General features: G+C 39.7%; 1 protein-coding gene across 5 annotated transcripts; it reads right to left on the bottom strand.

Annotated features, from left to right (window-relative positions):
* Window positions 1-1,037: 1,037 nt before the first annotated feature.
* Window positions 1,038-15,920, bottom strand: CEP15 (centrosomal protein 15). 5 transcript variants are annotated; one of them, XM_012099764.4, is made up of 5 exons: window positions 15,876-15,920; window positions 14,400-14,481; window positions 12,922-13,045; window positions 3,493-3,567; window positions 1,038-1,443 (listed from the first exon to the last, which is right to left on the bottom strand). In XM_012099764.4, the coding sequence occupies exons 2-5, from the start codon at window positions 14,450-14,452 to the stop codon at window positions 1,309-1,311; spliced, it is 387 nt and encodes a 128-aa protein (XP_011955154.2). In that variant the 5' UTR covers window positions 14,453-14,481; window positions 15,876-15,920; the 3' UTR covers window positions 1,038-1,308. The 5 variants fall into 5 exon arrangements, with proteins under 5 accessions (XP_011955154.2, XP_011955152.2, XP_027814030.2 ...); XM_012099762.4 differs by having other exon boundaries at window positions 15,570-15,920; XM_027958229.2 differs by having other exon boundaries at window positions 14,400-14,484; window positions 15,570-15,920.
* Between the last annotated feature and the right edge of the window lie 4,183 nt (window positions 15,921-20,103).

The following is a 20,103-nucleotide window of genomic DNA, read 5'->3' on the forward strand; positions in this document are numbered from 1 at the left end:
AAAATTGTTCTGGTCTCTATGCCAGTTTTCTTTTTTCTTCCTTTCTCTGTCTTGCTTTTTAAAGGGCTTTCGGTTTTTAAGCCGATCCTTTTTATAGTTATGTAACAGTTCTAATATTTTGTGACATTTTGTATTGTGACACTATAGATGAAATTGTCATCGGACTGACACTCTGTGCTGTTTATTCCTTAATTACAACTGTTAACACTGTAGAGAAGTGTGCTCATCTGCCAGCACATATTATGAAAACAACATTATTGTTACCCACACCAACACCCACTCAACAGGATATTTCCAAGATGGTAGTTTAAAGGAACTTATCAGCACAATGGATTTTTTTTTTTTCCAGCTTGTCCTATTGTCATCTTATAAAACCACAAACCGGTTTGAAATTGAAAGTCTTTCACTGTGATGTGGACTCCCTTACAGGAGCTGCTTTTATAATTAGAAAAATTAGATTTTTTTTTTTTTTTGAGGTCTCTAGAGCAGTGGTGGATTGAACAGTCTCAGAGCTGTTCAGGGTTGTGACCCAAAGCTTTCTGACTGACAGTTGTTTGAGAACTAACAAAAATAGAAGGGAGAGGGAAGGGCAGATTTAAAGATGAAAAGATAGGAGAGGAGTTACTTGTATTCACAGGTTGGCAATCTTTAAATAATCAACTCAAAATCCAGTGACCATTCACAGCTCTACCAGTTCTTTTCTCAGAACCCAGTCTGAGCCCTCCTGAAACTAGCTGCTTATTGAATGCTTAACAGTTCACTTCTTTCTTCCAGAATTTGTACAGGATCAGTTATCTATGAGGGACAACATCCTATGACTCTATTTCCTAATCTCTGTTACTATACTAAAGCAGTTGTCATTGTCTTTTCACCTGTTAAAAAACTAAAATGTAAGCAAACCTCTTGGATCCTGCGCCTTATCCTCTTAATAAAATAATTGAAAAGTAAAGATTCTAGAAAATGTCTAATCTGGTATTCACTGTTTAGATGAGAAGCATGGTATATGATTAGATTAAAAAAAAAAAAGCACACAACACTCAGTTAGCAACTTATTTACTCAACAGTCCATTTTCCAATATCAGCTTTTAACACACTTCCATGGGTTTGGTAGAAAACAAATTTATGACACTGAAATAGCAGTGGATCTTCCAGTGAGAACCTGAAAGCTGCCGGTAGATTCTCAACCCTTCATTGCCGCAGAGGAGGTGATGAGGCAGTCTCTCTGAGTCCTGAAGTCCCCGCAGCGACCTGAATGCTCTTTAATGTACAGCTTTACTCGACAGGTTTCTGAAATACTATGTGGAGAAGCTATTGCTGTGCCCTCTTTGGAATGGTATCTTCTGCTTCATTTCCATTTTCACTACTAGCAGGATACGGCGCTCTTCCTAAAAGAAACTGCTCCCATTTGGGAATATATTCTTCTACTGATGCCCAGTAAAGAGTCTGGCGGGGGAGGGGGGGACAACATCCAAAAGTGAAAAAGCATATCAGGCAATTGAACTTGGCGCTTCATAATAGTCTAAATGTTTATTCCCTTAAGTGTGTGTGCGTGCGTGTACACACACACTCACACACACTCACACATATACGGAGAATGCACTTCCTCTGCAGAATATTTTATGTTAATTTTAGAAAAAAAAAATCTGGCTACTTACTAGTGTTAATTTTCAAATTTCTCAGTAAAACCAGAGCCTGGCAGAATTACAGGTTTTACAATTTTATTGTGATTTTACACGCCCTCTTGTGGCCAATCATGTGATTATTCCAAGTAGTATCATTTATGGCCCCCAAATCATTAAAAGTTCTTGCTTAATGTTTCTAATCCCATACCAAATGACTCCTCATACTGTAATTATCACAATGAAATGATTCACTGTGAACAACTGCTTTAGAATTAACAGAAAAAGAAGTGACCTGGGATGAGATCAGGAACTGAAATATAAAGAGGATGATAACAGGATTCGGGTGAATTAACCCCTTAATTGTATGAGGGAAAAACATTTAAAATATGTATCCACTCTATCTATTCGAAGAGCACATTGGGACAAACTGTAGTTTCTTCCCACACTCTTTTGGATAATGACAAAATAATACCAACATCACCTAGCTCTTTTTAATTCAAATAACTTGGAAATTGAGGTGCTGTGTTTCTGTCTTGGCTGGAGCAGTCCCAGCTCAGAAGCTCCAACTGCGTCACTGGATCGCTGTCCATCAGCTGGGTGGTTTCTTGGTTCACTGTCCTAAGTAAGCTGCCAAAACCTCTGTGTCGTAGGAGGGCATTTTATATGAGATCGTCACTACCGGTCTCATCTTGGGAAATTCAGTCAAAGAGTTAGATAGCAATGGGGACACACTCTGAGCAATAAAAAGGTATGGGGTGGGAGGAACTTCCCAGTGGTCCAGTGGTTAGGGTGTGGCGCTTCTACAGCAGGGGGCTTGGGCTCAACCTGTGGTCAGAGAACTAAGATCCCATGTGCTGCATGACCAAAAAAATAAAATACTGTCATTAAAAAAAAAAAAAGATAACGGGAGTCCTGAAAGCTGAAAAAGGGACTCCACTTATCTATGCATCTATGCATGTGGTCTGAGAAGTAGCCTGACATACTTAAAACAGGGGCCATCCTGCTGTGCGAGACTAGCTAAGAAAAATACCAGCCAGGGCCTGTGGTTGGGTGTTTCTCTGCCATTCACGGCTGGATTAACCCCTATTGTGTGAGCCCTGTGCAGGCCAGGGTAAGGTATTGGAAAATGCAACAAAGAAAAAGACATGCCCAAGGCACAACTTTGAACGGGAGTTTTTTCTGTCCTTGATCACTGCCTTTTCTTATTACCCTAGATGACACAGAAGATTGCGGGGCAAATTCTCAGCCTTCCATTTTTGAGTCTGTTCACCTCCTTGGTTAGGCAGTAAGCAAAACTGCACTTAGAAAAAGGTCATTAAAAATACAGTCAAACTATTTTATATGTAGCAAATTCCCTTTCAGCACACATACATGCATATACCAACTATGGTTTATTTTTGCCAGCCATCTTCTCAATCTGTTCTTGAACAGAGCAAAATCAAACAGACAAAAGCCACGCTGTACTGCATGATAATATGCATTTAAATAGCGTTGGTTGCATTTTTCGGTGAAGAGACTGAGCTGCTACTTGTAACATCAGCCAACAGGAAAAGCATTTTGGTGAGGCTGTCATCTTAAGATTTAGTGCATATTGTCTGTTAGGATTTAACAAGAAAGTAGTTTCTAAGTGACTCGGTGAAAAGACACAAAGTCTTCACAAAATTTTCACTTGACGTAAACATTTTTTTAAAACCAAAATACTTACAGATTACTACAATGTACAAGGTATGGCACTGTGGACACAGATCAATCAGATACATTTGGTGTATTTTATTGAACGCAGAAAGCTGGGAAATACACAGAGCCACTTAAAATGCACTAATGACAGAATAGGGTCTCTTGTTGGACATTTGGTCCTTAAGATTCTCACCTCAAGAGCAGCCACCTCAGGTGGTAGAACTGGATGAATCCGGGTCTGTAGAGACTTCTCTGCCGCTTCTATATCCTGAAACAGATAGAAGCATTTTTCAAAACATTCACACACACACACACACACACACACACACACACACACACACAGCACCTGTAATAGCAGTATCTATATATTTCTAATCTCTTGCTTCATCTCTCCTCTGCATACACAGTTTAAACTCGAGATGATGCTGACAGAGAACTGATCACTGCTTAATTAACCAGTTGCAAATAGAGAAGGAAGCGTTTCTTGTTTTAAAATAAAAGGCAGGGGATGGGGGTGGTACATCTAAGTTCTGCCTCTTTCATTTTAAGTAGTTAGTAAATGCCAATAATTCTTGGAAAAAGAACTTCCTCTAAAACTGCTCAGAGGACTAACTTAGCTTTAAAATCCTTTAAAAACAGCCAGATGGATAAAATAGTCAAATATTCCGATACTAAAAACAATCAGATCCTCAGACCCACGCTAGGCTAACCTTCAAAGTAGAGAGTTCTAGTCTGTCGAAATCATGCACATGGTATATTAATGACACACCTTTCATTTATGCGGGACTCCATATTTGAATTTTATACATAGGCAAATATTCCCTATATTTAAAAGGTCCATGAGGTACCTGAGTACTCAGGCAACAAGAACCTTTCACTACGCTGTTTAGACTTTTAGTACCAGGTTTCTAAGCTAATCTCAAAGGTAAATTTTATTGCAAGGTAGTGTATCCTTCAGCTCATGGCATTCAAGCACTGTGTGTTACTAAGTACTTCAACATGTAGATATTTATGTTTTCTCTTACGGATGTAGAAACACAAGAGTATTTAAGCTTGATTCATACTTCAGGAACGATTTTATCTAGATCTAGACATAAAGTTCATGCCCAGAAACATAAGACTTTACAAGTCGTTACAGAGATACTCAAGCCCTGTGTGGTAAATTCTCCCCAAATCAGCACCTCTGCTGTCTTGTGCTTGCTTAGGTTTGTCAAGTTCACAGGGCCACTGGTGGGAAGGCTGTGTAAATTCTGTCTCTCAGCTTAATAAGTTGATAGAAAAGAAAAAGTTCTCTGCTCCATGTAGAAGCACAGGAGCGATCTGAGTACAGGGCTGTTGGACAGAAGGAGAGCGATGGAAAAGGGCGTGGGAGTGGGGTGTGAAGAAGCCAACGCTGAACAGGAGAAAAGAGATAGCAGATGGCAGCGGCGGGAGCAAGGAATGGGTGTGAAATGGAAAAGGGAAAAACAGGAAATTCCCTAAAGGGACTCCCCAAAGTTGCACAACCATTAGTGCACCTGCTGTCTGGAGGAAGGTGATTTGAAGGGGAAAGAAAATGATTTAGGGATAAAAAGCCCATCTATTAGCATGTCTATCCCATACCAGCAGTTCACAACCAACACGCAGGCTCAGAGGGCTTTTGATGTCAGTGATACAGCAGACAGGGGATACCAGCTCTTCTGCTTACACCAAGATTCAACAAGGCTCTGGAAAACCACTTTATACATCTAGGAATCAAACAAAAACTCACAACCCCAATGTTACCATTATTCTACGAACAATTACAAAGTTGCCTGAACTGGGAGATCGAGGTGCTACTAGCACCTATAGGCAAGATTAAACATTTTTCTTAAAGATCAGAAAATAAGAAAACCAAGTATCTTGTAGAGAAGAGCAGATTTGCAATGGGAAGAGCAGACAGGTGGAGAGGGACGCATGGCCTGGAAAAGCAGGCCCAAGTCCGCTGAACCCGGCTGCCATCTCTGCAGCATTTGGACAAGGGATTATCACCCCTCGAGAGAACTTCTTCCTTAGCTCAAGTCATATTTCACTTCCTTCGATGTTTCGCTACCTCTCGGACTCCTCCTCCTCCTCCTCTCCTTGGCTGGCTGTTTTTTTTCTCTCATTAATCCTCAGTGTGGGCTTTCTTAAGATTTGAGACATCTGGCCCCATCTTTTCACTTTTCCTCCCTCCAAGATTATCTCTGATGTAGTATCAATTATTATCGTAGAAGGATGGCTAGTTTCTTTCCTGGCCCTTAATTCTCAACCTGATAAAACTAAACTCATCTTTTTCCACTGAATGTATTAAACGTATACTAGTGGGAATTCTATCCATTCAGATACCTATGCTATATCGTGTAATTCCAAATCTTCTTATTCCTGCCATTTAAAAATTCAGCGCTCCCTATATTGTTCTTTCAGGATGTCTCCTCTGGTCTTTTCATGTGATTCTTAATGCTGTGGCCTTCTAATTACACTTATTCATTCAACAAATACTTAATGCTTACTTGTACTCATGCCTGGACCATATCATACTTTAATACATACATAACTTGGAATTGATTAGCTCTGCTAAAAACTACTTTAAATATGTCCTCCCCTAGATTAAAAAAAAATAATAATTGGTACCCACAACACAGAGGATCAAGCAGGCATTCCTTAGCCTGACTCAGAATCTCAGCAATTTGACGGCAGCCTTCTGTAGCAAGTTGTATCTTAATCCTTCAACATAAGAACCTTCTTTCTCACTATATGCTGCCCAAAGGAAAAGACTGTCTCTTATAACCTTTAAGTATCTGAGAATCTAACAAGAGGGTATGTACTAGGTACTGAAATATTCATTAAGTAAATACAGGCTGAAGGGTCAAAGAATCCTGAGTATAAATCAGAAACTTAAGGGAAAAAAAGTACCCAAGGAGGTAGGGGAAGAAAAGGAAGAAAGAGGAGAACAGGGGCTTGCTGGCCAGCTTTACCTGACTATCTTATTATCCTGCTGTATAGACTTGTCACTAGACCATTTAAAATTGTATGCAGTTAGAAAACAACTGAAAAACCAGTCCCTACAAATTGAAAATAAACAGATCTAACTGCTATCTAGTTGGTGGCATAACCACACAGAGAATAAATATATCAAATGACCTTAGAACACAATGTTTTGAGTGAGCACCCCTAGTGAGATATACCCTAAGGACAGAAAGAATCTTAGTAAAAGCATCTTACCGAAAACCATTCTTTATAATCACATGGATGGTGACAGTGCTGTCTGGATCATAGGATATAAGGTACAGAAGTAGTTGTGCTGGTGTTGGAAACTTCTTTGGGAACAGATTTTGGATTTGAGAAAAAGAAGTCAGAGGTATGAAATCTATGATTTTAAGTTAAAAGCCTTGCAAACTGGAATCCTGGAATTTCTGATAGGATCTCTTATCTTAAAAAAAAAAAAAGAAAAAAAGGGCACAATAAACACCACCATTGCCCAGATAGAGGGCTCTGAACATATTTTCTACCAAGAGGATCCAGGGCTCCTTGGAACAGTGGCTGTTCCAGGTCTCAGCAACAATTGCACATGATGAGCCTGGAATGTCTCATCAGAACAGAAAGGAAACTGTCATGCTGCTAAGATTTCAGCAGAGGCATTCAGGAGCTAATCTGAAGAAGTTCCCACTTGTTAAAAATGGGACAAGTTGAGAATAAATGGGAATAAATGTTGAAATGTATTGAAACATTTCCAATCCAGGACACCTCAAAAAACAACAGCAACAAAACACAAAACAATATAAAAAAAACAACCAAAACCAACAACACCTAATTGGTCACTTTTGTAGGACAGTAGAGAGCCAACCTATTATTTTGAAAACTAAATAGAATCAAGCATTCATCATGCTTTTTCCTCTATGAAATATACGTCAGTGTAATTAAATAATTGATGAGGACAAGTGTCTCTTAATATAACTAATCAGCAGTTGAATGAGAAGGAATAAAAGAATTTGAATACTGCTTTTCATAACCCCTAATGAGTATACTTAGGCAGTGATCATCAATGCCTAACATTCCAAAAATAGAGAGACAGCTGGCATTATGGAAGTGTTCTTCCCAAAAACACAGAATCTGAATCTACTCAGGCCTCTCTAATCTGCACTGATAATGGAATATTTCTTAGCCTCAAGTAGCTGCTGAGCACTCAAAATATACAAGTCTGAATTAAGATGTGTTGTGATGTACAATACACACTGAATTTTGAAGGTCTAGTAAGAAAATAGAATATAAAATATTTACTAACTTTTAAGAGCACATTTGAAATATGTTTGAAATCTTAACATTTTATTTAATCTGTTTAGGTTGACATTATTAAAATTAGTTCCTTGGAAATTTAAAATTACATATGTGGCTTGCACCACACTTCTGTTGCACAACACAACTTAGATCTGTCAATTATATTAAAAGGAATGAGGGGGAACAGAGGAACATGTTAAATGAGAACCTCAGTGATGGAAGCAGCAACACCCAGAAGCTCAACAGGACAAATGACCCAGTTTCTTTAACAGATGTATTAAAAGGGGGGATAAAAGAGCAGGGAGTACTGTGAGAAATTTAGGAAACCTCTCAATTACAAGTTGACTTTTATTTGGAACCTGATTAGCTATTTGAGGGTTCATTGTTAATTTCTTAGGCTGACACTGATATTTTGATTTTGGTTAAAACAGTCCTTATATTTTAGTGACAGACACTGAAATAGAGGGATACACTGAAATATTTACAGGTGAAACAATGCAGGGTCTGAGGTTAGCTTCAAAGTGATATGAGGGGTAGAGGTGAAGAGTATAGACAAAACAAGCTGGCTGTGTTCTGACAATGATTCAATGTGGGTGATAAGTGCATGGAAACATTCTTTTATCCCTTCTTTGGCATAGTTGTGAGATTTTTCATAGCAATTAAAAAACAAGCTTCCAGTGGATGACGGTGTAACTGTTACTCTACGGCATGACTCGGGAGCCTGTATAAACAAGTTGACTCCTGAATAGGAAAAGGAAGGAGCATAAAGCATCATATACCAAGATCTGTCTTTCCTCCTCCCTGCATACATCCATCCCTCCTCATCAAGCTGTGGCTGGCCTGGGTTTAATCTTTTAAGCTGCTGGAGGGGCAATTTCTGGGATACAAAAAATAAGATATTAAAGACATGAAGTGCAAGGGTCATTGGTACAAAGAATGCAGAGACATGTGTTAAACATATGCACTGGGGAAAGTGAGAAATGTGAGAGGAAAGAGGAGCACATGGGCCGGCAAGTACTGGCCACCCTGGGTGGCAGTTCTGACTGCCAGCTGCCCCATGGAGGCTTCCAGGATGTCCCTGAAGGAAAGCACCGGCTGTATGTCTAATCTGCTGGAGGACACTCTCATTCTTCCTCACTCTGTCCTGTTGGTCCATCTCACAAGAGGATGTCTGTTACCAAAAAGGCATCTTTTGGGGTTTAAACTAAATTTTGTGGAGGGAAAGGTGGGAAAGAGGGCGGTTTATATCATGGAAATATTTGCAGAAATAAAATATTTTCTGGCTTCTAAGTCCATTTATGTTTGATTTTAAAAGGCAGATAGAGTTCATTGTATTAACGGTAACAGAAAATAAAAATCACTGAGCTAGTGTTCAAAATCCACTGTCTTCTATGATATTTACTGACTAAACCCTCACTGTGAATTTTCTTCACTACTTACATTCATATACAGTTTTTACTAAGTTTGAATCTTTGATGGGATTACTCTTATTCCCCCTTTAAAATCAGTCTTTGATATTTGTGCTAATTTATTTATTTAAATGCAACTAAAGAACATTTTCCTTGGGATTTTACTAAATCTAAAAATAATTTTGTGACAGATGACTTAGAAAAAATAATAGTTTCCCCAGTCAGGATTAAGGCTTATGTCTTCATTTAAGTTTTCCCTTAAAACTGCCACTGAAGTGTAATAATTATCTTCATAGCAGTCATGCAGATCCTTTGTTAAGAGCATTCCCAAGTATGTATTTTATAATTTTATTGCTAATGTGAATGTGATCTCTATCTTCCACCTGTATACATAGGATTCGAAGAAGGCAATGGCACCTCACTCCCGTTCTCTTGCCTGGAAAATCCCACGGATGGATGAGCCTGGTAGGCTGCAGTCCATGGGGTCGCTAAGAGTCGGACACAACTGAGTGACTTCACTTTCACTTTTCACTTTTCACTTATTTTCATTTTCATGAAATGGCAACCCATTCCAGTATTCTTGCCTGGAGAATCCCAGGGATGGGGGAGCCTGGTGTGCCGCCGTCTATGGGGTCCCACAGAGTCGGACATGACTGAAGCGACTTAGCAGCAGTAGCATACATAGGATTGCTATTGATTTTTATACGTTCGTGGTTTACCCATTAATTTTACTCAACTCATACTAGTTGTGAAACAACTTTGGCTTTTCTTAAGTATAAAGACATGTCATTGAAAGATACTAGTGTTTTATCTTTCTTTCTTAAAGCTCATGCCCTTTTAGTGTTCATGATACTGTTCAGAACAGGGAATAAGGTCAGATAATGGACAGTGTATAGTCATCCTTATTTTGTTTACTATATTATAGGAGTGCCACCTGGTTTTAAGGGTACCATTTTCAATTGCACTCAGTACTTCAGTAGCTATCCTGCTATAACTTAATCTCTTTGTGTAAGTCTGTGTGTGTGTGTTCAGGGGTATCTTATTCCTTGACTGCAGATCAAATCTGTGCCCCCTGCATTGGGAGCACAGAGTCTTAACCACTGAACTGCCCAGGAAATCCTATTTAATCTGTTCTTGCAAAGGGATGTTAGGAGTGATACATGATGGTTTTCTCATCTCTATAAATTAAGGGATTAGCCCAGATGAGTGGTTTTCCCAGTTCTCTAGAGCCACGGCAGTATAGTCAAGGAAGGGATTGTAGGACTTTGGGCCAAAGTAGGACCACTTTTATCTACTGTGTGTGCTCCCTCATGTCTGAATCTTTGTGACCCTTTGGACTGTTGCCCACCAGGCTCCTCCGTCCATAGTATTTCCCAGGTGAGAATACTGGAGTAGGTTGCCATTTCCTCCTGCAGGGGATCTTCCCAACCCAGGGGTTGAACTTGCATCTCCTGCATTGGCACGTGGGTTGTTTACCACTAAGCATAGGGGAAGACCTTTATTTTACATCTGTGGGAAAAGTTTTTATGCTAAAAAACAAAACAAAAAAGACTTTAGATAAGAATCTAAAGCTATATGCTTTTTACAGTCTTTTCCAGCTCAAATTCTGTAATCATGTCCTATTTATCTTAACAATAACTTCTGTGGGAGAGCCACTAAAATTATATCCCTTGTATATAAAAATTATATGAGGGAAAGAAGGACAAAAAAAAGGTTGCATATCCAATTATTCAAAGCGACTAAGCACACATGTTAAAAAATAGGGGGAAATTGTATCTCTAACTTTACCTGGGATTAAAAAATGTTTATAAAACTTGTTTATAAAAAGCTGAAAGGAAATATAGAAAAATATACTAATTTCTAGATAGGCAGATGATACAGAAGGTTTTCCATCTTTGCTCTTTCAAGTTTTTTTATAATGAGAGTGTATTATTTTTGGTAATTAAGGGAAAAAAACACCATACCAAACTGGTTTCTCAAGACTATGACACTAGGTTCATTACCTTCCCTCTAGATATGACAGTGATTTCTTAGCTACCTCCTTAAAACTCTCCATTTTTGAAATTACTTTGCTAAATAGCAAATGAATCTTTCTTTAAAACTCTTTCATATGTTTAAGTCTGGCTGTTTTTTTTTATTTTTTTGCTCACAACACTATATTATCTCTACATACCAAGTCTCAACTTCATTTTGTCTCACAATATATATTCAGCCTGTTTCCTGGGGCTCTCCAAGCCAGTTAGCTTAGGATCCCATGAACATTAATAGGCCATTCATTCTTCTTCTGGTCTTGGCTCTTCCTTGAGAACTCAATGGAATGTCTTCCCGCTTAGCTTAGCATCTTCTCTGAGACCTCATGGAATATTCTAGCTCTCCAAGAGTTTTTAACACTTCTAAAGTGCTAAGTACTTTAACACGCCTAAAGTGCTGAGTACCCTGGAGGAGGGCGTGGCAACCCACTCCAGTATTCTTGCCTGGAAAATCACCATGGACAGAGGAGATTGGCAGGCTGCAGTCGATGGGGTCGCAAAGAGTCGGACACAGCTGAGCAACTGAGCGCACAGCAAAGTCCTGAGTATTCCACAGCATGTAATTAGTGTTTGATCATACAGGGTCTCTATTTTGTGTATATTTTAGGTCATGAACAGAACCTGTAAGCTACTTGATGTAAAGGACCTAGCTTGTAGTTACTTTGTTACCCTCACTTTCTGCTCAGAACTAGCTCAAGAGTAAAGAGCTGGGCATTCCTCAAATACTTGGGCATTAAAAGGAAGACAATATTACCTGCACTCGCCGATATTACCTGCACTCGTCGTAACAAGTAGCAAGCAAGCCGTGAAGACTTCCAATTTGGATTTTCTGACTTTTCAGAGCAACTTCTAGATTACCCTATATATTTCCATTTAAAAATAAATATTGCAAATACCATTGGGCAAGTAAGACATATGGCAATATAGAATGCTTTGGTAGCACTATGGCTGTGACTTAAATTACTGTGGATCAAACTGCCAGAAGCTGAGAAGATAACTGAATTTTCCTCTTCCTTTATCCTCTAGTGAGGACAGAAGAGAACTACATCATGCCTATCGATGAAAATATTTAACAATAAAAAACTGAAAACACTGCTTTATAACTTAAATAATATAGCCTTACTACCAAATGTTTTAGTCATAGGATCTCTTGGAAGCTCGAATGGAAGCAAACTTTAGGGTTTTAATTATGGATGAAGCCATACAATTCTGGAAGCAAAGTACAGCAAGCAGCCAAAAATGTTACACATATGATTTTACTCCAAATGGGCACACTGGCCAAATGGTGAGGCCCTGCGCAGTCACATACTTTGACCACCTCCTCCATCACCATCAAAGAAGATCCTGGGAAATCTGTTACCTTAGATACGAAATCTGTATATTGACTGTGGCCCCAGGAGGGCAAAATCAAATTATTTAGAGCATATTATAGGTACTTTATCATGTTTCAGAATCTCCCTACAAATAAAAGAAGATGGAAGATAGAAGCTATGTCTTTTTTTTTTTTTTTGGTTGTGTTAGGTCTTAGTTGCGATATGGGCATGAAGAATCTTAGTTCCCTGACCACGGATCCAACTCACATCCCCTGCATCAGAAGACGGATTCTTAACCACTGGACTGCCAGGCAAGTCCCCAGAAGCTATGTCTTCTATTTATTACTTCTCGCACAAAGGTGACTTTAAAGTTCTTTTTATAGTGATTGATTTTTCATTAGCCTAAGCAAACATCAAGGCTTTCATTTTAATAAGTGAGAATCCATGCTTCTTGTCCAGTTAACATGAATTTAAATAGCAGTGTATCATTAATTCTATTTGTTACTTAAAGGAATTACATAAATCAAAGTAATGAAATTGAATTAAAACCTTTTTGCAAAAGTGGGGAAAACAGGTTTAATTCAGAGAATCTTACCTTTAAAAGACTAACATTCCTTTGTAAAGCAGCCTTAGCTGCTTGTGTCTGAGAGGCCCTTCCCTTGTTTTGATCTTCAGGTTTATTCTCCATTCGTTGAAGTAACATTAATCTTTGTGATAGTCTACAAAAAAATGAAGATTACGTAAAGATTTTTAAAAGAAACATTTTATTGCTTGGCCAATATAAATCATTGCTTAATTGCACCTCACTCCCAGTTCAACCTACTTTGAAAGCCAGTTACTATATGTCAGTTAATAAGACAGTGGAAAACTTAGGGAGTTCAGTAAGTCTTCAGTCTCAGTGAAATTATTTTTATTTTCATATTTACACTGTAAGTACACACTTGTGTTTTTTTAACCTCTCTAGTCTTGAATGTATTTTAAAGTGTTGGAAAATATTTAGTGAAAATGCAAACTGTAATCCATATCCCTTTGTACACATACTTATATATACCTCCCCACACATACATTGGTATGACTTGCTATACAAAACCTTCTGCTTAACACTTCAGTACCCCTGAATCTTATGTTACACATTTAGAATTGTGCTAAACTTCCATATGTTTGAAGAAGCAATAAAAATATTTTTTTCCTCTTTTTCCAAGAGAAAGATGATGGTTCCATATATGAGTGAGAGGCTGTGTGTACACATGCATACTCACAACATGGTAAAACTAATCGAAGATGTAGAAAGTTGCAAATAAATTATCAAACTAACTTTGTTATATATAATGGACTTCAAAAGTTTCTCCATGGTTAAATATTCCTTTTATAAGTGTTTAGTCTTATTAAGTGATCAAATCAGAAAAAAATACACCAGTTACTGGTGTTACTGTACAGTAACAGTCTAACTATTTCTCAAAGAGTTGAGATTCTCAGAAAACAGTCTGTTGCACAGGGTTGTTCTTGAGAGTAGAAATAAAAACCTAGGTCTTTGAAAAGTCATTTTCATAAGAAAAATACCTTAGAAGGCCATGGCAGAGAGGCTGGTAATTAATTAAAGAAAAGCAAAACACGAGAGCCCACAAACAGAGGCTAGAGAAGGGTTAATACTAAATAAAAGTGCAGGACTGGCCATATAATTTGCAGAGCCCAGTGCAAATGAAAATTTTGCTCCTAGACTAAATCTAGTGCAGGGCCTGTGACTATAAAGGTCACATTCTCATGAAAGCTGGCCTTGGTAAAAGGCTTAGAGAAGTTCATTGAATAGCAGTGTAGAGCATAGAGCGGCTAAGAGGGAGAGTGAATTTATGTAGGTATTAGTAACAAGAAGTTAAAAGACATAAAACATAATTAGACCTTTTAATCTGTGTTTTTCTTGAGGGGTAATGACATTCCTTAAAACCAAAATCTCTCAAGTATCACAAAAAATGACACACAGATTTTGAAGTTTTCCTGTGCGTACAGTGTCACTAATAAAGCCAGTACAGTGTATACACTGAGATTAGCCTTTTTAAAACAACAACAACAACTTACATTTCTTCATGTCTTATAGAAAGGTGAATTTCTTGAGTGAGCAGAGATGTCATCTTTAATCAAAGCTGCCTCGATAAGCTTTCTGCTAAACAGTAAGGACATTTAAAGTTATTTCTACCCCATGGCCTTAGCTTTGATCATTCAGCACCTCAATCTATTGGTTCTGTCTCAGAAGGGAAGAATACAGCTTGGGCTGTACTGATGTTTTTAAATGCATTCTTTCATTTTACATGTTTACTCACAATGCATAGTTTCCCAGGTGCCATATGCATCCCAGAACACTGACGCAGGTAAACACAGCATACTTCCCCTGTCTCCCCCGCCCCAACCACACACACACTTTAACCTTAATCAGAATTCAAAACAAACAAGCAGCTGGTACCAAGACTAGTAAACATTTTACTGAATCAACAAAAAAGAAAAAAAAAATCCACAGTGTATAATTCAGAGAAACACCATCCCTCAGACACACAGAGAGATAAACAAGTATGAAAACCAACTGGAAACTCATGGTCTTTCCTTTTTTTGGAAGACTGCCCAGTTCTACTATCTCTCTTCCAAATGGGGAAGTATTTTTCATGCCTAACAGTGAAGAAAAGCACATTAAAGTGGTTTCACCTTACCCTGGCTGCTCTGGACTCTTCATTAGGGGAGTCTGGGAAAACCCATTTTCACAACACACTGTACGCCATAAGCAAGCTCACCTTGGTAGAAGTGCCTGGGCCAATACAGACAGAGGTCTAGCGAACTACTTGGATGGCTGTGAGTCTGAAGGCAAATCATCTGGTTGGGTGCAAGGACTGAAGTGTCCTGACTGCACAAAGGAAGAATGCAACTAAACCGAAATAATATATTTTTTTTAAAAAAATGAAAATTCAGTCTTAGAATGAAGCACTGGCTTTCCTAAATTTTATGAAACAAATACTGGTTGTCTGCTCGTCGCCTGCGTGTCCAGCGCTTATTTAAAAATAATAATAATAATAATGAGCCCTTCCTTCAGCACACACAGAGAGACTCTGAGCAAAGCCGAGGAAAATGGAAATACCGCCCTGCCCTCAACGGGTTTCTTCCTGAAGATACCGCTCTGTTTTCAGCACCGCGGACAGCAATCGCGCGCAGGCTAGCCCGGAAGGGGTCGAATTACAGATTTCCGACGAAATCACTGCAGACCTTTCTCCCAGTTTTGAATGCGGTGTCAAGGAAATCGCTGGAAGTGAGTCCATGGTAACTTCTTTTCTGTGTCGACCAGCATCAGCACTTAGAAAAAGTCTGCCTTCAGAGACGAAGATCCGCAGCTTTTCGGAGTCATCAGCTCACCAACCACTGCAACTCTCGCTTACTCTGGAAGGACTCGGGAACTTTCCTCATCACCCTACCTCTTCCCCTTTAACAGCATCCTCGCCACCAGCGCACAGCTGTCCTTCGGACACTCGGGGCACTCACCCACCGGCCGTCCTACTGTTGGACCTCACTCACCGAGCCCGGTATTGACTTCTTCCGGGAAGGCGCGCCACAGACTGTGCGGACGTTAGGTCTCCGCGCAGGCGTGGGCGTGGCCACGCCACAAAGCTGCGCAAGCGCAACGCGAAGTGATGTCATCACGTACTTATAAAAGGAGCGCGTCTCGCACCAAAACGGTAGTGAAGTAAGGCGGCACCGAAGGACTGTGAAGTCGTTGCAAACTGAGTGGAAAATCACTTTGGTGGTAGCTTAAGTTCAAGCCTCTTTTAAGCGTACTTGCATGTATTGAAAATACTTTAGAGAGTGAAAATGGTTTCTACAAGCCAGAACATCACAGTAGAATGTGGAGGGGGGAAAAACACTTAAGAGTCCTGCAAAGTGTTTAAAACAGACTTTACAATCAGGGCTTCCCAGGTGGCGCTAGTGGTAAGAACTCGCCTGCCAAAGCAGGAGACTAGGAGAGGCGGTTTGATTCATGGGTTGGGAAGATCCCCTGGAGATGGAAATGGTGGCCCACTCCAGTATTCTTGCCTGGAGGATCCCATGGACAGAGGAGCCTGGTGGGCTACAGTCTGTGGGATCGAAAAGAGTCAGACTCGACTGAAGTGATTAATCACGTAAGCACAGTCAGGTCCACAAATGCCCAGGGAACAGCTTCAGAGGGCTTCACCCTGGGCGTCTGATGCCCAGCCGGACAGCAGAGCTCTTCCTGCTTGTAGGGCAGCCCCCATAGGGATAATAATGCTGATTTTTCACTTGTTGAGAAATACGCGTATCAGTCCCTGTATTTCTGTGGATGATCTCATTCTGAATCCCCACAAGGCCTGCTGAGATAGATGCCATTCTTCTCATTTGACAGACAAGGAAACAAACTTGATCATTGATTTAAGTGGTAGCTGGAAGCCATCAGAGCCTCCATTAAATTTCCCACAGCCCTCTGGACAAAATCATTTGAGAAAAATACTTCGGTGTTTTACATTCTTAAACATTCCCATTGAAAGAACTTTGTAAGTTACATGGTAGTATCCTTAATTACAGAGTAAAATATTGAGGTTCAGGTGGGATAATGTTTTCTTTCTGAAGGTTACTGAGTTGGTAAAGGGCAAAGAGCTAGGACTCCATTCTAGGTGTTTAAATTATGTTTTTTTCTTCCAGAATATCTCCTGCTTGAGGACTACTGCACTTCTGTGTTTTCTTCGCTTGGAAAGGCCTTTCCCCAGATATTGACATAGATTCAGTTCTTATCTTTCAGTGCTGCTTCCTCAGTGAACTAGTCCCTGAACCTCCAGTAGAGGATCTCAAGTCTGTCTCTTCACCCTTCATGCTCCTTCTCCTGCTTTACTTCTCTCCAGAACACAGTATCATTCCACGTATTTTCTAATCACTTGTTCATTTGTTTAGGAGGCACCTCCAATTAGGATTTGAACTTCCTTTTAATTATCTCTCTTTATTTGCTGAGCTATTGAAACTGCCTGACTATAGTTGTTCAGTAAATATTTTTGAATGAATGGGTTAAATAACTTCCCCTGTTGAAATTTCATCATAATGTAGGAGAGCTGTGTCTTCAGTTGCTAGGACTTAAGCTTTACTTCAGTTCAGTTAAGTCTCTCACTCATGTTTGACTCTTTGGGACTCCATGGACTGCAGCATGCCAGGCTTTCCTGTCCATCACCAACTCATGGAGCTTGCTCAAACTCACGTCCATCAAGTTGGTGATGCCATCCAACCATCTCATCCTCTGTCGTCCCCTTCTCCTCCTGCCTCCAATCTTTCCCAGCATCAGGGTCTTTTCTAATGAGTCAGCTCTTCACATCAGGTGGCCAAAGTATTGGAGCTTCAGTATTAGTCCTTCCAATGAATATTCAAGATTGATTTCCTTTAGAATGGACTGGTTTGATCTCCTTGCAGTCCAAGGGACTCTCAAGAGTCTTCTCCAACATCACAGTTCATAAGTATCAATTCTTTTGCACTCACCTTCTTTATGATCCAACTCTCACATTCATACATGACTGCCGGAAAAGCCATGGCTTTGACTAGACAGATCTTTATCGGCAAAGTAATGCCTCTGCTTTTTAATATGCTGTCTAGATTGGTGATAGCTTTTATTCCAAGGAGGAAGCGTCTTTTAATTTCATGGCTGCAGTTGCCATCTGCAGTGATTTTGGAGCCCAAGAAAATAGTCTGTCAATGCTTCCATTGTTTTCCCATCTATTTGCCTTGAAATGATGGGACTGGATACCGTGATCTTAGTTTTTTGAATGTTGAGTTTTAAGCCAGCTTTTTCACGCTCCTCTTTCACTTTCATCAAGAGGCTCTTTAGTTCTTCTTTACTTTCTGCCATAAGGGTGGTGTCATCTGCATATCTGAGGTTAATGATATTTCTCCCAGAAATCTGTATTCCAACCTATGTTTCATCCAGTCCAGCATTTCGCATGATGCACTCTGCATATAAGTTAAATAAGCAGGATGACAGTATACACCTTTAGTCTTACTTAGTAAAGATTAAAAAATAGACCTCTAACTGGTCTTGTGTTGTAGAAATAGAATGGAGTTATTGCATGGTGACAAGGCATTCTTGTTTATCTTTTATTGACGTTAACAAATAAGGATTTTTCTTAAATTGGTAATGCGTTGCATGAAGTAGAGAGCTGGGAGACAGCACATTAAAGCATTGGTATGCTGTTTAAAACAAGCTTCACACCTCTCTTCTTTATGTAAACTTGCATAGTGACACAACTGGGTCAAATCCAAGTCTTTGACCTTTGAACCCAGTTTCTTTCAGTCATTTCCTGCCTTGGCAGTGAACTATGGAATGCTTTGGAAATTTTCTTGCAATTTTTAAGAGAATGTAAGTAGGGCTACCTCACAGACACTTAGAGATCATTTATTTTCCAGTATTTACTCTCTGCCTAAAGATGTGCTATGATAGGCCCCCACCTCCTGATGTAATCCATGGTTGATCCTATACGATACCTGGCTGGGGAGAAGAATCTCTGGCAATTCACAGGCTAGCTATTAACATATAGCTTCTGTATTCGCTATGTAAGTTTAGGTACTTTCTGGAGTGAGGTATTCATGGCATACCATGAAAATTATGGTAACCTACTAAGTATCAGTTGGTCCATAATGAGGCCTTCTCTAAATATGTGGTGGTTGTTGCTTCCTAACCCTAGACTAGTCCTGTGCATTAGGATACCATAATTATCCCCTTAGCCTTTCATGCCCATGGGGAATTCCATGGAGAGAGGAGCCTGGCAGGTTTACAGTCCATAGGGCCGGAAAGAGTTGCACACAGCTGAGTGACTAACACGTGATTTAGTTATAAAGATGTATTTATTCAGATGCAGTCTCTGCCCTCAAGGGCCTAGAGTCTGGCTGGGCTGTGAAGGCATATTCGAAGCTACAGGATGACGACTGGCAGTATAAAATACCTATTGACTGCACGTTCTGTGGGAGGCTCTTGGCATGAATTACTCTTCTAACCCATGAGCAACAGTGCCAAACTCTTACTATCCCCGTGTTCATAGCTGAGAAAACCGAGACTTAGTTTTGACTAACTCAAATGACTTAAGAGCCCACTGCTAGGAAATGGACTCCAGCTTGTTTGATATTAGTATTCTAAGTAGTTATGTTTATTGTCTTGAGACTGTGTAGTTAAAATATATCATTCAGATATTGAGAGAGCTCGAAAAGTCAGGAGAGATGAGTCTGACTTGGGATAGTCTAGATGGCATTTTGGGAGACTGAGGTGGAGTTTGAAAAGGGGGTGGGATTTGGAGACTTTGCAAGTGGACGGAGTTTGGAGGTCTGTTTTTGTGATTGGGTGTACAGGGTGAGTGGGCTGGGCACAGAAGTGTGTGCTTGAGAACACACCTCGAATGAGGGCCAATAGAAAGGAAGCATTGAGAAGGGTGTTTTCCTCTCTTTCCCCCCAATTGTAAAGGTTTCATTTCTGGTACCAGAGAATATGAAAATAGAGGATTGACAGTAAGAAAGAGAAGGAGTGCTTTTGTAGATGAGACTAGTAAGTGGAAAATAGAAAAGAGGAGAGGCGTGATGATGAGAAAGGAAGGGCATGCTGTAGAGTAAGAAATTATTGAAAGAATTGCGGAATCCTTGACAATTTCAAAGACTCCAAGTTACTAACAGTAAATCCTGTTATGGTTTGTACAAAGGCCATCTTTTTAGATTTCATTTGGGTTTATTCTGTATATCAGTGTTAGTCGCTCATTCGTGTCCAACT

Source organism: Ovis aries, chromosome 19, assembly GCF_016772045.2.
Source record: "Ovis aries strain OAR_USU_Benz2616 breed Rambouillet chromosome 19, ARS-UI_Ramb_v3.0, whole genome shotgun sequence".
Taxonomy (NCBI): domain Eukaryota; kingdom Metazoa; phylum Chordata; class Mammalia; order Artiodactyla; family Bovidae; genus Ovis; species Ovis aries.

Bases quoted from the DNA above. Each gene is read 5' to 3' on its own strand.
- CEP15 (XM_012099764.4), bottom strand. From the start codon at position 14,452: ATGACATCTCTGCTCACTCAAGAAATTCACCTTTCTATAAGACATGAA. The intron at 13,046-14,399 runs GTAAGTTGTTGT...ATTTTTTTGTAG, and splicing joins TCTATAAGACATGAAGAAAT to ACTATCACAAAGATTAATGT. The intron at 1,444-3,492 runs GTGAGAATCTTA...CTCCCCCGCCAG, and splicing joins CTGAGGTGGCTGCTCTTGAG to ACTCTTTACTGGGCATCAGT.